At 42.7% G+C, this 13556-nt stretch overlaps 1 protein-coding gene across 1 annotated transcript in view; it reads left to right on the forward strand.

Annotated features, from left to right (window-relative positions):
- MBD2 (methyl-CpG binding domain protein 2) overlaps positions 1-7870 on the forward strand; it is a 97562-nt gene extending 89692 nt beyond the window's left edge. The window contains 2 exon segments of the mRNA XM_038743414.1: positions 2489-2627; positions 7394-7870. Coding sequence (XP_038599342.1) covers positions 2489-2615 — 127 coding nt within the window. The 3' untranslated portion in view covers positions 2616-2627; positions 7394-7870.
- Positions 7871-13556: the final 5686 nt, after the last annotated feature.

Consider the following 13556-nt stretch of genomic DNA (forward strand, 5'->3'; position numbering starts at 1 on the left):
TGGGGCTCACAGTCTTAATCCCCATTTTACAGATGAGGGAACTGAGGCCCAGAGAAGTTAAGTGTCTTGCCCAAGGTCACACAGCTGACAAGTGGTGGAGGTGGGATTTGAACCCATGACCTCTGACTCCCAAGCCCAGGCTCTTTCCACTGAGCCACGCTACTTCTCTGCCACTCGACTAATTGGAAGTGAAGTAAGAATTTCCAGAACTCTGCCCTGTCTAAGCATGTAACACCTGTGACTAACACCTCTCCCCCAGCAAATTACATTTATTTCTACCTTAGTTTGTGCATCATGCAGATACCTTGTTTGATGTTTATTCAATTTTGTATGTTGTAATGCCCTTTGGAACCTTTTTCCATTTGAGTATTATCCTCTAGATTGTAAACTTGTTGTAAGCAGGGAACGTCGTTTCCACCAGCTCTGTTGTACTCTCCCAAGCATTTAGTTCAGGGCTCTGAACGCAGCAAGCGTTCAGCAAATACCATTGATGATGATCAATCTTATAAATTCCCAGAAGCCTAGAACAATTCCTTTTAACAAGTCTTCCTTCAGTGTTGGCACTGTGCCTTTCATAGATGTGCTCTTAAAAAGACTTTCTTTTAATAGATTCTTTAAAAAGATGCAAATTATAGGTATCCTTTGATCAGTACTCGTATTAACAAAAATTATGGAAAACAATATAACTTTGTTTAAACCCAAAAGACCTCCGCTTAGTAAATTGATCATGAATAGCTACTTTGTTTCTGGCTTTTTAACAACAATATTCAAAATGGCATTCATCCTAACTGGAAGGTGTGCTGAGATTTTTTTTTAATGTGGAATTTGAGAAAGAATAGAAAAGTGCAGTGTTCATCTTGAACATGCCGTGGTTTTTATGACACTAAAGTCAAAGGGATGATAATTTGCTGAACTGTACTATGAGGAAGTCATCTGGACTAGAAAGGTAGATTGAACAGTCAGCTTTATTAAAACTAATTAAAACAGTAGGATGGGTATAATTCAGACCCTTGAAATTGCCCACAAGTCCATGTTCAATGGCGTATGTATGATGATACATGTATGATGATGTGTACCTCTGGAACGTTATAAAAGGAATAGTTTCAATGGTAGGAGACTTTAATTGATGATTAGGGTTATTGAATCCCCAATCATTCCAGGTAATCAGTGTTCTACTGTTCTGTTTTTGAGTACTGTAAGTCAATTTTCTGCCTTTAAAATTCTCATCCATTTAACACGAATGATCTGGAACATAATGTGGCATAATGATGGCTTATCAGAAGTGCATAACCTCAACACCATTGTTCGATACAAAGAGTGCTCTTACAGAGGGCAGGTTGGGAGTTATGCCTTACTTTTCATGAGAAAGACATGCTTGTTGTCAAGATTAAATGACCTGGATAAATTCTTTCTAGCATGGTACGTGGTCAGCATTAATTTGTCTGTCAATGAGTTTATGAAACGAGGCTGCCAAGGTTAATATCAAAATGTACCTGTATATTTTATACATATGTTATTGTGTTATATGCATGTATATTTCTCCTCAGTTTTCAGCTTCCCTCACTTCCATTTTCTCTTCCGAGTACTCAGTATTAATTACTGTTTTTCACATATCTTTATTTAAGTTCATTCTTAAAAGGAACATACAAGGAACTTAAAGCTTTCCACTTATGTGTAACTCCTGTCTATTTCTCAAAACAAAACTTTTCCATTCAGATCAATTAAACACTGTAATGTATGACTTATGCCAACCCAAGTTTCAAAGGACACTTTTCAAAGACCTCCTTGATGTTTAGAGGCATTTTGGAGCATGTGAAGCTTTTTCTTTTTTGCCCCTCACATCTTGAGATACAGAGATTGGGGGAGAGGCATAGGGTTACTCTAAATTTATCAGTCAGGTTGTTTCATTAATGGAAATGCAAATAAGGATAATAAAGCTGGAATGGACTAAAAGATAACATCCAAGTGATTCATTTTCTGAAAGAATTCCAGGCCATATCTGAGAGATTTAGTAGTCCTACAGTTGGAGCTACATTGAATTTAGGAGGTTGGCATAGTTAAGGGAAATAGTTTATTGATTGCTCTGAGTTTGTGAGAATAACGTGAATATTTACATTAGTAGTAAATAGTACCTTCTCATCAATGATATGAAGAGGTAGAAACTGTATGGCTTTTGCTCAGCATATTTTAATAGGTTCATTTTAGTGCATCAGTTAAAAATATTTAATCACAGTTTGGATAATGACTGTTATATTTGAGATGACTTTGCCCTGCTTCCAAGTATGTATCGCATACCCAAAGAAACTCTTCTCAGTGCTGGGTGTCTGTGCGATCTCCCTGGGAGGAGATCAGAGAGTGCAGCCTTGGGAAGGGCAGAGAAAAATGACATTTTCGATTTCAGAGTTTACTAGTTTGGGGATATTTGCCTCATACCATAAATAGTATTTTCAGAAACTTCTAATGCTTTTCATTAATCTCTTTAAAATAGGAAACAGGAAGAACGAGTCCAACAGGTGCGTAAGAAATTGGAAGAAGCACTAATGGCAGACATCTTGTCACGAGCTGCTGATACTGAGGAAATGGATATTGAAATGGACAGTGGAGATGAAGCATAAGAATATGATCAGGTAAAACTAAAATTCAGTGTGATAGCTAAGCATTTAAAATAATTTCTTAAAAATTGCCACTAAATGAATAAGTGGTTCCAAATTAGGAAGATATGATTAATTTCTATGGGTAGTAGCAGTAACTTTATAGGAACAGGGAGAAAGTTGCTTTTGAAATAAAATTCAATCAACTGTAGTAAAGAAAATAATGCTATTTGATTATAGTACCTTAAACTAGTTCTAGACTGAAGGTTTTAGTATTTCCAAAATTTGGCCGGGCAACCTTTGGATGCTTCTGCAGCCAGAGTGAATTCAAGAACATTTTCTTGGCATGGTAGACTGTGCCCAATTGTTCAGCCACCCATTCTGGAAATGTGCTGTTTGTCTTTACTGAAGTTAAAGGACCGTACAGACAAAATGGATAAGCAAGGGTCTCTGAGGTGAGAAATAGCTTCTCACACATTGGTTTTGAAAAGAAAGCATCCAGGTTTTATTATCCAGTTGTTTTAAGTTAAAGCATTGTACTTTATTGATTAGTGACTTTTTCCTCTTTGGAAGGAATCCCGCTCAATGATATAAACTTAATTCTTCTAGCAAGAGTGCCTTTGAGAATGCATTTTTGTCCAGGGACTCCTTAGTTGCTTCTTGCTATTAAATGAATTGTCCCCTTCAAAAGGATTAGGCCATCCAGTGTTCTCAGAGGTAGTTTTTTTCCCCCCCTCTGATTCAAGATTATCAACAGGGTAAGGAAATTAACATGATATTGTTTACCACACACAACCAAAAAAACAGTTTTAGAGTATTCTTTCTCTTTGGAGTTCTCCCAGAAGCTGTCTTGGCTTGGTGTTCCAATCAAGAAATGACATTTAGTGAGCACTTACTGTGTGCAGAGCCCTGTACTAAGCACTTGGGAGAGTACAGTACAACAGGGATGAGAGATTCGTTGCCTGCCCACAAGGAGCTTTCAGTTTAGAGGTGGTTGTTCGACTATAGTTGGAAGAAATCCCCAGAGCAAGAGAAAAGACCATATGCCACCCTCAAAGGGTCTAGGAGCAGCTGCCCAATACCTGTTACTCTGGTCCCTTAGCCTTTCTTTTCCAGGATCCCCTAGGAATGACAGTGGTGGGAACAGCTTCTCTTTTTCAACCTCCCTGTATCTCGCTATACTGGGAGTCAGGAGACCTGGGTTCTAGTCCTGGTTCTGCCTGCCGGCGGTCTGCCAGCACCGGTGCAGGTTTCTGTCCTAAAAAGAGGAAGAGTATGTTGTGAGGTGGACAGGCCCAGCAGGCAATCCTGAAAACCACTGGCTAGCGGTGGCAGAGCTGACCAACGGGGCTCCCAACGCATCGCTCAAAGACACTGCCTCAGCACCGTGCTTCAGTCTCTTCAGCCACAAATGGGTCCTGCGCATGACAACCCTTCTGTGCACTTCACAATGTGCTGCACCCCTGCCCTCCTCGTCATTAGTAGCATTTGATGCCTCATCAGGAACGTGACTGATAAGGATGAGAGAGTGCAACACAGAGCACACAGTAAGCGCTCAATAATTACGAAGGGTGCTGTGCAAACCACTAGCACTGTCACCAGTTCCTTTGCTCCCATTCTCAGTTCTGAAATGCCAAATTTGGGGCTGAAGAGTCATTATCAGTGGAAAGCTGTTGTCGTCCTTTTCTCTCCAAACAGTGTAGGGGTAAGGGTTACCAGCAGCAGAAGAGAGTGTTTTGCCCCTTGGTTCACTGATACTGTCTTGTCAGTTCTGAAGAGGGCCTCTCCTAATCTCCGAACATCCACTCCCTTGGAGAACTCATTTGTATCAACTACCAACTCTCTGTGGGAGGCTTTCAAATCTGCCTCTCCAGTCCTGACCTCTCTCCTTTTCTAGTCTCAGATTTCCTCCTGCCTTCAGAACATCTTTAATTTGACATCCCTCTGCCCCCTCAAGCTTAACATGTCACAAACGGAACTCCTCATCTGCATTACCGATACACTTGGGTTTGTACTGGCTTAGCCCTTTGATATTCCCTCCTAATTAGATCGTGAGCCCAATGTAGGACAGGGACTATGGTCTAATCTACTCATTTTGTATTCATTCAGTCGTATTTATTGAGTGCTTACTGTATGCACAGTGCTTAGTATAGTGTGCGGTACCTAATAAGTGCTTAAATTCCACTACTATACTGTCGTTATTATTATAATCAGTCCTCAGCACTTTTGTACATACCCCTGTATTTTATTGATTCTCCTATCTGTAATTTATTTTAATGTCTGCCTCCCTGTGTAGATTGAGAGCTTCTTGAGGGCAAGGATCGTGTCTACAAACTCCATTGTATTGTAGTTTCCCAAGTGGTTGCATGATGCCTCTTGTCTGCTGTGTGGCTTTGGGCAAGTCATTTCACTTCTCTGGGCCTCAGTTACCTCATCTGTAAAATGGGGATTAAGACTGTGAGCCCCATGTGGGACAGGGACTGTGTCCAATGTAACTTCCCTGTAATCACCCCAGTGCCTAGTTCAGTGTCTTGGCACACAGTAAGCACTTAGCAGATACCACAGTTATTATTATTACAGTGCTGTGCACATAGTGAGCACTCAGCAAATGCCATTGATCTATTGTATTGCAGTCTCCCAAGTGCACATAGTAAGCACTCAATAAATGCCACTGATTGATCTATTGTATTCTGCTCTCCCAAGCAGGTAATACATTGTTTTGAACACATTTAGGTGCTCATAAAATATCATTGATTCATTGACTGATTGAGATGGAGGTGTTCCAAATACTGGTCTTAGACCAGAGCCACCTTCGTGGCACTGTCCAGTCTGGGGAGCCCTGACAGGGACTAGAAGGAGATGGTTACTTAATACTGTATGGCAAGTAGGAAATTGTCATATTGAAAGCTTTAGACGAATAGCTTATGTTCTGTGGGAATAATTTTTAATTTAACCCTTTTCAGAGTAAACTCGAGTGTTCAACGGATTTTTGCCCTAGTAACCTTCAGAGCTGCACGACTGTAGGTTGTGAATGATTAACAAACTCGTTATGGGTGGGGAACATGCCTGCTAATTCCGTTGTATTATACTCTCCCAAGCACTTAGTACAGTGCTCCACACATATTCACTGCTTAATAAATACCTTTGATTTATGGATTGATTAGCAGTGCCTCTTGATAATTTTATTTGCTTGGGTGAGAATATAAAATCAAAATTGAGATTACATTCAGCGTAATAATTAATGCCTTAGCTGTAGCAATGAATGTCAATTCTGTCCTTATTAAGTTGACACATATGGAAACATTGATTGGGCAGATAATATTGTGGACGCTTTGTCATTCAAGTGTTTACTGAGTGCCCGTGATGTGCCCTAAGCATCGTAGAAGGGGCCTGAATGACTTATTTACTATGCACATTTTGTTGAACTTGAATGAGGAAAATACTGTCAATATACACTAGGAGTGAAGCTAATAAATCAGTCCAAAATATGGCATTCGAACAAAGGGTAAATTGCATTGTAGAGGTCATTTTTCTTGTTGGTATTATTGTTGTTTGATATGGTGGCATGGACCCCGTGACACATTCATATAAGGATATTGTATCACTGGCACAGCTTTTAATCAAAGCAATCATAATTATTATTAATAATAATAATAATAATGTTGGTATTTGTTAAGCACTTACTGTGTGCAAAGCACTGTTCTAAACACGGGGGGTACAAGGTGATCAGGTTGTCCCACGTGGGGCTCACAGTCTTAATCCCCATTTTACAGGTGAGGTAACTGAGGCACAGAGAAGTGAAATGACTTGCCCAAGGTTACACAGCAGACAGATGGCAAAGCCGGAATTAGAACCCATGCCCTCTGACTCCCAAGCCTGTGTTCTTTCCACTGAGCTATGCTGCTTCTCAGTGATTCTCCCCTCCCAATGGAAAATTGTTCTGAAAAGTATTAAGAAAGTCGTACGACTGACTTACTGCAAGTAAATTTTTATTGATTTAGTCAGCACTAAAGTATTTTCAGATATTGTTGCATTTTATATTAGCTAGTTGATCTCTCTTCCCCAGGTCTCCTGTTTTGTAGCTGCAAAATGCCTCATTTAATTGTGTAAAGAATGATTTTGAACAAGTGCATATGGCTTTTTTTGAAGATGAGATTTCTTAAATCTCCCGGGTTCTAGTCCTGCCTCTGTAAGTAGGGAAATGCCTACTGGGCCTATGCCACGGTGGTGCAGGTTTCTGACCCAAAAACTGCCCAAGACTTTTTTAGAGAAGCGGATGACTCAGTGGAAAGAGCACGGGTTTGGGAGTCAGAGGTCATGGGTCCTAATCCCAGCTCCGCCATTTGTCTGCTATGTGACCTTGGGCAAGTCACTTAACTTCTCTGAGCCTCAGTTCCCTCATCTGTAAAATGGGGATTAAGACTAAGCCCCACGTGGGACAACGTCATCACCTTATATCCCCCCCAGTGCTTAGAACAGTACTTTGCACATAGTAAGCACTTAACAAATGCCATCATTATTATTTAAAAGATAATAGCTCATCAAGAGAAAATATTTTTGCCATAAAGTATCTGGTCACTTTCCCATACTCAGATAAAAATAGCATTATTCAGAACATGTCACTTCTAAGTTATGCAACCAAAAACCATATCCCCACCAAAACTTCTAATCAGGACTTTAAGAAGGCAGTTCTAATTGAAACTTAGGTAGTTCTAATTATTTCATTCACTCCAGCTTCCAATCAACAGAACAGCTCTCACCTGAAAAATAATTTGACTAATTATAATTTTTTTCATTTACAGGTACTTTCAACTGATTTTCCCCAAGGGCAAATTCCTAGGAGTTGGCGATGATTTCTTCCACTGGTTTTTGCTTAAAAGAAGAAGTGGACCCATGCACATTTATATAGCTTTCTAATAGCGTTAACCAATGCCTTTTTAGACATATTTTTGATGTATATATCTATTATTCAAAAATTGATCTTTATTTTATGTCCTATGACTTAAAAGTAGTCTTTTTAATATCAAGCAGTACCCTTAAACTGAAGCTGAGCTTTTGATATCAGGTTGCAATCTGCAGGAATTATAATACTTGTATTAAATATTTGTTTCCCCTACAGTTTTAGTATGGATGAATCAGGACAACTGAAAAAAATGTTTCCCAATTAAAGATTATTATGACTTCACTGTATATACAGATTTTTATACTTCTATTGAGAGAAGACACCTGTACATTCTTCCATCATCACTGTAAAGACAAAATAAATGACTATATTCACAGACTGACCGGAATCTATTTGTTGAAGAATAAGGACTCTTTGTGTTTCAGAACGCAGGTCAATTTTGATTCTGAGGCAGCATGTTGGGCGAGAGTTGAGGGAGGATATAAAATCACACCTTGGCTGGCACCACCCCAAGCCAACACCCCAGAAAAAGAGCCAGAGTTACTGATTTTCACCAGGATTGACATCCGTTCCCTGTCACCATGCTCTGCTCGTTTATTTTTCCACTCCCTACCCTTTCCAGAAAGGTCATCCCATTCCACCTCTCACTGAAGATTAGTAGACTGCAGTAAAAACTTGAGCCATCCAAAACGTCTTGGTCCAACATCAGTTTGGATAGGGGATTATTTTGAGGAGAATTATAACTTCACTTCTCTGTGCCTCAGTTCCCTCATCTGTAAAAATGGGGATTGACTGTGAGCCCTCCGTGGGACAACCTGATTACCTTGTATCGAACAGTGCTTTGCACGTAGGAAGTGCTTAATAAATGCCATTATTATTATAACTTTTAGACTGTGAGCCCACTGTTGGGTAGGGACGGTCCCTATATGTTGCCAACTTGTACTTCCCAAGCGCCTAGTACAGTGCTCTGCACATAGTAAGCGCTCAATAAATACGATTGATTGATTGATCAATTGTAACCACATGTGTTGTCGGCATATAAGATGATCGGAAGTTGGATCATCCAGTTTCCATTTGCGTTGGGGTAAGCCTTGTTCAGGCCCATGCTTTAGGTGATGATGGCAGCCCCACGCTCTGCAGTGCAGGTCTGTGCCTGCCCTATGCTCGCATGGGCAAAGAGTACGAGTTTCCGTGGGCGAGGACAAGGCCCCCAGCTGCTGCCAGGAGTGGTTTAGGCCTGTAATTTGCCCTGGGTGCGGCCCAGAATGCCATGGTCGATGGGCCTCGTTTTAGGGGGATCAGAGTTTTCCTCCTTTGTAATCTCCCTGTGCCCTCAGCCACGTCCCACATGCTCAGTTTTCTGAAATGGGTGTCTCTTTGCTTTGCATGTGTTCATTTTAGGGGCATGCTTCCATCTGTGAGATGTAGGTTTGCCCAAGCACTTAGATCAGGGCTTTAACTAGACCCATCAGCCGCTTTTTTGGCTGCAATGAGGGTAAACTTTCCCATTTCAGTTCATTTTTGAACTAGCTTTGGTTTCAGGCTGGTGCACAGTGATTGAAGGGTCTGCTTTTTGCGCGCGCGTGTATGTGTGTGCTTTCCTCAGTTCTGCTTCCTGACAGCTTCTCTGAACCTTCATTTGGAATGGAAAGCTGACATCTCTACTCTAAATCACTCCCATCTGTGGTTGGAAGCTCCTTAAGGGCAGGGAATGTGTTTCTAGCTTTTGTGGTACTCTCTCAGGTATCTAGTACTCAGTAGATGCTCGGTAAATACCATTGATTGATTGACTGACCTTTTGCTTTTCCTCTAGAATTCATGCCAAGCTGCTCTGTCTTTCTCTTTTTCCTGTAATGCACAGAAAAGCTGTGTGCTGCAGCAGCAGAAGGATAATCAATCACCTGGGGGACGGATGCCTTAAGGGTATTTATGTGGGCAGAGTGGATTCAAATGTCATTTACTTCATGCTATATTGAGGTAGTTCTCCACTCTACTTTCTAGGTGGGCCTAGCTGCCTTAATGAACTGGTTTCCCCGCCTTGAACTTTTTTTTTTTTGGCATTTAAGTGCTCACTATATGCCAGGCACAGTACTAAATGTTGGATAATAATTATGGTATTTGTTAAACAGTTACTATGCACTAAGCACTTTTCTAGGCACTGGGGTAGATACAAGTTAATCAGGTCAGACACAGTCCCTGTCCCACATAGGGCTCACAGTCCCTGTCTTGGGAGTCAGAAGGATCTGGGTTCTAATCCTGGCTCTGCCACCTGTCTGCTGTGTGACCTTAGGCAAGTCACTTCACTTCTCTGTGCCTCAGTTCCCTCTGTAAAATGGGGATTAAGAGTTTAAGCCCCATGTGGGGCAGGGACTGTGTCCAACCTGATTGACTTGTAGCTATCCCAGCACTTAGAACAGTGTTTGGCACATAGGAAGCTATTAAGAAGTACTATTGTTATTATATTCTTCCACAGTCAGTTCACTGATGTAAGTTGATTAGCACTCGGGGGTCCCCATAGGGTCAATCAATAAAATAATATTTATTGAGTGCTTACTATGTCGGTCACTGCATAAAGCACTTGACACCGTACTAAAGTTCACTGCATTTTGGCCTTCGTGGACCCAGCCACCAACATAGTCTCTGGGCTGGAACACCCCCCCTTCCCGCCCAACCACCACTCCCCGCGGACCTTGGCAGCTCAACTAAAACCAAACAGGCTTCTGGAGATGGAGGGTGAGACCCCTTTGAGGTGGAGTGCTTTGTTGGCCATCGCCTGACCTGCCCTCAAAGCCCCTTTGAATTAAGCGTAGGGCAAAATGTATTCTACCGTAGCAAGTTTAGTTGTCAAGGAAAGCTTGATGATCCTTGCCGTCTCATTTGTTACTGGCCACCCCAGAAACCAGTCAGGGCCCCATCGGGGTCTGGGCAGGTTTGGCAGGTCTAGTTTCATTCATTTATTCATTCATTCATTCATTCAATCGTATTTATTGAGCGCTTACTGTATGCAGAGCCCTGTACTAAGCGCTTGGAAAGTACAATTCGGCAACAGAGACAGTCCCTACCACAACGGGCTCACAGTCTAGAAAGGGCATCTAGTTTGCTGCCATTCATTAATTCATTCAATCGTATTTATTGAGCGCTTGCTGTGTGCAGAGCACTGTACTAAGCGCTTGGGAAGTACAACTTGATGTTCACCCAGTCGATGCCAGATGTTCATCCAGTGCTGGGGGAAGTAAAAACATTCCTTTCTGGTCTGCTGTGACTTCCTGGGTCCTCTGATACTGGACAAGTTCCCCCCCGCCACCCACACACACCTCCACAGTTGTTGGAATGACCCTAATGATGTTTACCAGGCTGCTGTATCCTTCCTCTCAGATGTTGCCATGATGCCCCACCTTCCCCAGAGTCACATTTAGAAAGCAATTTACCTTCCATGGTGGGCCCTCGGCCTATTCGGCTTCAAATTGTTCATACTGCTAAGGAGCATTTTGGTGAAATCAAACCGTTAAAAAGCAGCCATAGAACTTCCCTAGTGCTCAGTCTCCACAAATTATGGGATGAGATCATTAAGTCATAATTACTTTTTTTTTCCAGGGGAGATAAATAACTCAAGAATAAACAATGAGGCCTCAAACTGAGCCTTTTCACTAGCAGTTTGCCTCCTGGAAAGAAGTAACGATCCCTATTAAATGTCAACAGCAGTACTTAATTATTGCAGCAATTATCTAGCCATTGGTTCTTTCCATCTTGAATCTCTCTCAGGCCATCTGGCCCCTCCCCCCAACCAGGGCAGGTAGACCACATTGACCAGTCTTGCCTTAAATGCTTCCCAAACTGGGGCTCAAAGCCTACCATCCTGAAAAACAACATTCTTGGCACAAGCGCTTAGTACAGTGCAAGTGCTTAGTACAGTGCTCTGCACACAGTAAGCACTCAATAAACACGATTGAATGAATGCTTCACGTAACACATGCCTATAGAACTCTCATCATCTGATTGCACTTCTGCATCAGTGTCTTCACTGGCCTGCTTTCATTCTCTCCACTCTTCAGTCAGTATTACATCCTGCCTCTCTGACCATCATCATCATCATAATGATAGTATTTATTATAGGCTTACTATGCGCCCAACACCTAAGTGCTGGGGTAGAAACAAACTAATCAGTCACAAGTTAACCACGTTTGACACAGCTCCTGTACCACTTAGGTCTCACAGTCTAAGAGGAATGGAGAACAGGTACTTTATCCCTGTCTTACAGGTATTCAGTACCTGCCCCCGTCCTGTTTAGACTGTCAGCCCCATGTGGGACAGGGAATGTGACCAAAGGTGATTGACTTGTATCTATCCCAGTGCTTAGAAGTGCTTGACAAATACCATCATTTTGTAGATGATGCAAGAGGCACAGGATTCATGCATAGCAAACAAGTGGCAGAGCTGGGAGTAGAACCCAAGTCTTTTGACTCCCGGTCTTTCCACTAAGCCGAGCTGACCAATTTCCCCTAAAGTCCACCTCACATCTCTCCCTTCCTCAGAAACCTCCAGTGGCTTCTTATTATTCTCCTCCTTTTCCTCTGTATAAACTTTTACCATTGACTTTAGGGCCCTCCACCAACTATTTCCTCTCTTCTCTGCCCTCTTCACCAACTACACCTCAGGCTACTTTCTTCTGCCTTTCCCAGCTCACCTTGTTCATTGTCACTTCAGTGTCACCTGCTCAACACTTTTCCAGCCTCCAAACCTTTGTTCTTGCCTACTCTCTTCCTGAAATTCTCTTTCCTGTCACAAGACCTAGGGCAGCAGCATGGCCTAGTAGATAGATCACGGGCCTCAGAGGGACCTGTGTTCTAATCCTGGATCTGCCACTTGTCTCCTAGGTGACTTAGGGCAAGTCACTTCACTTCTCTGTGCTTCAGTTCCCTCATCTGGAAAATGGGGATTAAGACTGTGAACGCTATGCGGGACAGGGGCTGATTGGTCTTTATCTACTCCAGTGCTAAGTACAGTGCCTGGCAGATAGTAAGCTCTTGGCAAATACCACAAAACAAACCAACGAACAAAGGAAGGTGACAGCTCTCCCCATCTCAAGGCCCTCTTGAAGTCCCATCTCCTCTAGGAGTCATTCCAATGGACTTTCTTCTCTCAGTTCATACCTGCCACCAATTCTCTGGCCCTCCATTGTACTTCCGTCCTCCCGCAATTCTCTATTCCTTTAACATGTAATGATTATAATGATTATGGTACTTGTTAAGCACTTACTATGTGCCAAGCACTGTTCTGAGCACTGGGGTAGATTCCAGTTAGGTTGGACACAGTCCCTGTACCACATAGGGCTCATATTCTTCATCCCCATTTTACAGATGATGTAACTGAGGCCCAGAGAAGTTAAGTGATTTGCCTAAGGTCACACAGCAGGCACATGTGGTGGAGCTGAGATTAGAACCCATGACCTTCTGACTTCCAGGCCTGTGGTCTATCCACTAAGCAATGCTGCTTCTCTAGGTCTTGTGAAGGGAAAGAGGATTCTGGGAAGCGAGTGGGCATGAACAGATAATTGGTACTGCCGCTTCTGCCCCTACCACTACTGTGGCTGCTGCTGCCAGTCGTTTCCCTCTGTGGCTTATAGTTCAGACTCTTTCGGACTGCCAAACTGGGGGAGAAGGGCTTGGCTGAGATGTGGGCATGCAGGGAGGCCGGTGGCAGTGTTGCTTTGGCAGTGTTGTGCACACAGAGAGGGCTCAATAAATGCCATTGATTGAGTGGTGCCTGTCCCCTGGGGAAGCCCCCTCCAAGGCTTCCCTCTTTGTCACCCCTGCAGACCCCTCAATGAGCCAAATGGCTTGATTTCTTATCCCACCTGTGCCACTTGCCTGTTGCGTGACTGTGGGCAACTCCATTTCTCTGGCCCTTAGTTACCTCATCTGGAAAATGGGCACTGAGACTACATTAGTGGAACCCCAGCTCCCAGCAGCCTCTGGGGCAACCACAAGCGAGCAGCAGCAGTGACATCTGGGCTCTTTCCATTTGGGTCCAAGCCTTGTTTTCAGACTGGATTGGACAAATTT

This window comes from Tachyglossus aculeatus, chromosome 3, assembly GCF_015852505.1.
Source record: "Tachyglossus aculeatus isolate mTacAcu1 chromosome 3, mTacAcu1.pri, whole genome shotgun sequence".
NCBI lineage: Eukaryota > Metazoa > Chordata > Mammalia > Monotremata > Tachyglossidae > Tachyglossus > Tachyglossus aculeatus.